The sequence below is a fragment of the Ceratina calcarata genome, unplaced genomic scaffold (assembly GCF_001652005.2).
Source record: "Ceratina calcarata isolate Rehan_Ccalc_2016 unplaced genomic scaffold, ASM165200v1 scaffold302.2, whole genome shotgun sequence".
NCBI lineage: Eukaryota > Metazoa > Arthropoda > Insecta > Hymenoptera > Apidae > Ceratina > Ceratina calcarata.
In genome coordinates, this window is record NW_017152688.1 from 2,120 (window position 1) to 2,848 (window position 729).

Consider the following 729-nt stretch of genomic DNA (forward strand, 5'->3'; position numbering starts at 1 on the left):
AATATACCAAAATATTTTCTTCTTTTTATCCTAGAATCATCCTCTGCCCGGTTGTACTACAATTTCCAGTCCACCCTGTATAATAATTCTAATTCTAAATCTCTTCATAATTGAATAATTTCCCATCTAATCGAATAAAATCTAGTTTTCATTTCGACAGAAAAGAAAATTAAGTAAAGACAGACTGACTCAAGCAAGAGTTAAAACTAATTAAAAAAGCTTGTTTAACGTCACTGAACGAAACTTAATTCATAACTTGCGTAATTGCCTAAAAAACTGATTTAACCATTCTCCTAAACACTGTTTCCTAATTTTTCTGCTTTTATTCGCGGTGCATCTCGTCGCCAGGCCGTCTGCTCTTTCTACCTACATCCGCTCGGATGTTCGTTGAGATTGGCACATCTCCGAACGGCATTGTCCACCTTCTGCACCGTCTGTTTCGTCATCACCCTCATCACCGGCGTGCTGGCACGCTTAGCCTATAAGGGTTGGTTCGTTGCGTTTCCGCTCTCTATTAACGTTTATCTTCCGCCACGCGTTAACCCACGACGTTCGTATTTCCATTTTCAGGCACAAACCCTCGGAAATGGTACAAGGGAGACGGTGGATGGGAATTACACGTGGCTAGCACGATCACGGAATGGCTGTGCGCGGTCGCGTTCTGCGTCTACATCTTAACGTTCACCGAGGAATTTCGAGACGTGAAAGTCACTCATCCAAAAGTAAGAA

The 729-nt window shown here is 42.2% G+C and overlaps 1 protein-coding gene across 1 annotated transcript; it reads left to right on the top strand.

The window, feature by feature from the left end:
• Positions 1-297: 297 nt before the first annotated feature.
• On the top strand, positions 298-722 carry LOC108624219 (DNA damage-regulated autophagy modulator protein 1-like; the record flags this gene model as incomplete). Its single annotated transcript, XM_026812958.1, has 2 exons — positions 298-487; positions 571-722. Coding segments are annotated over 2 exons (342 nt in total), but the record flags the coding sequence as incomplete, so codon positions are not given.
• Between the last annotated feature and the right edge of the window lie 7 nt (positions 723-729).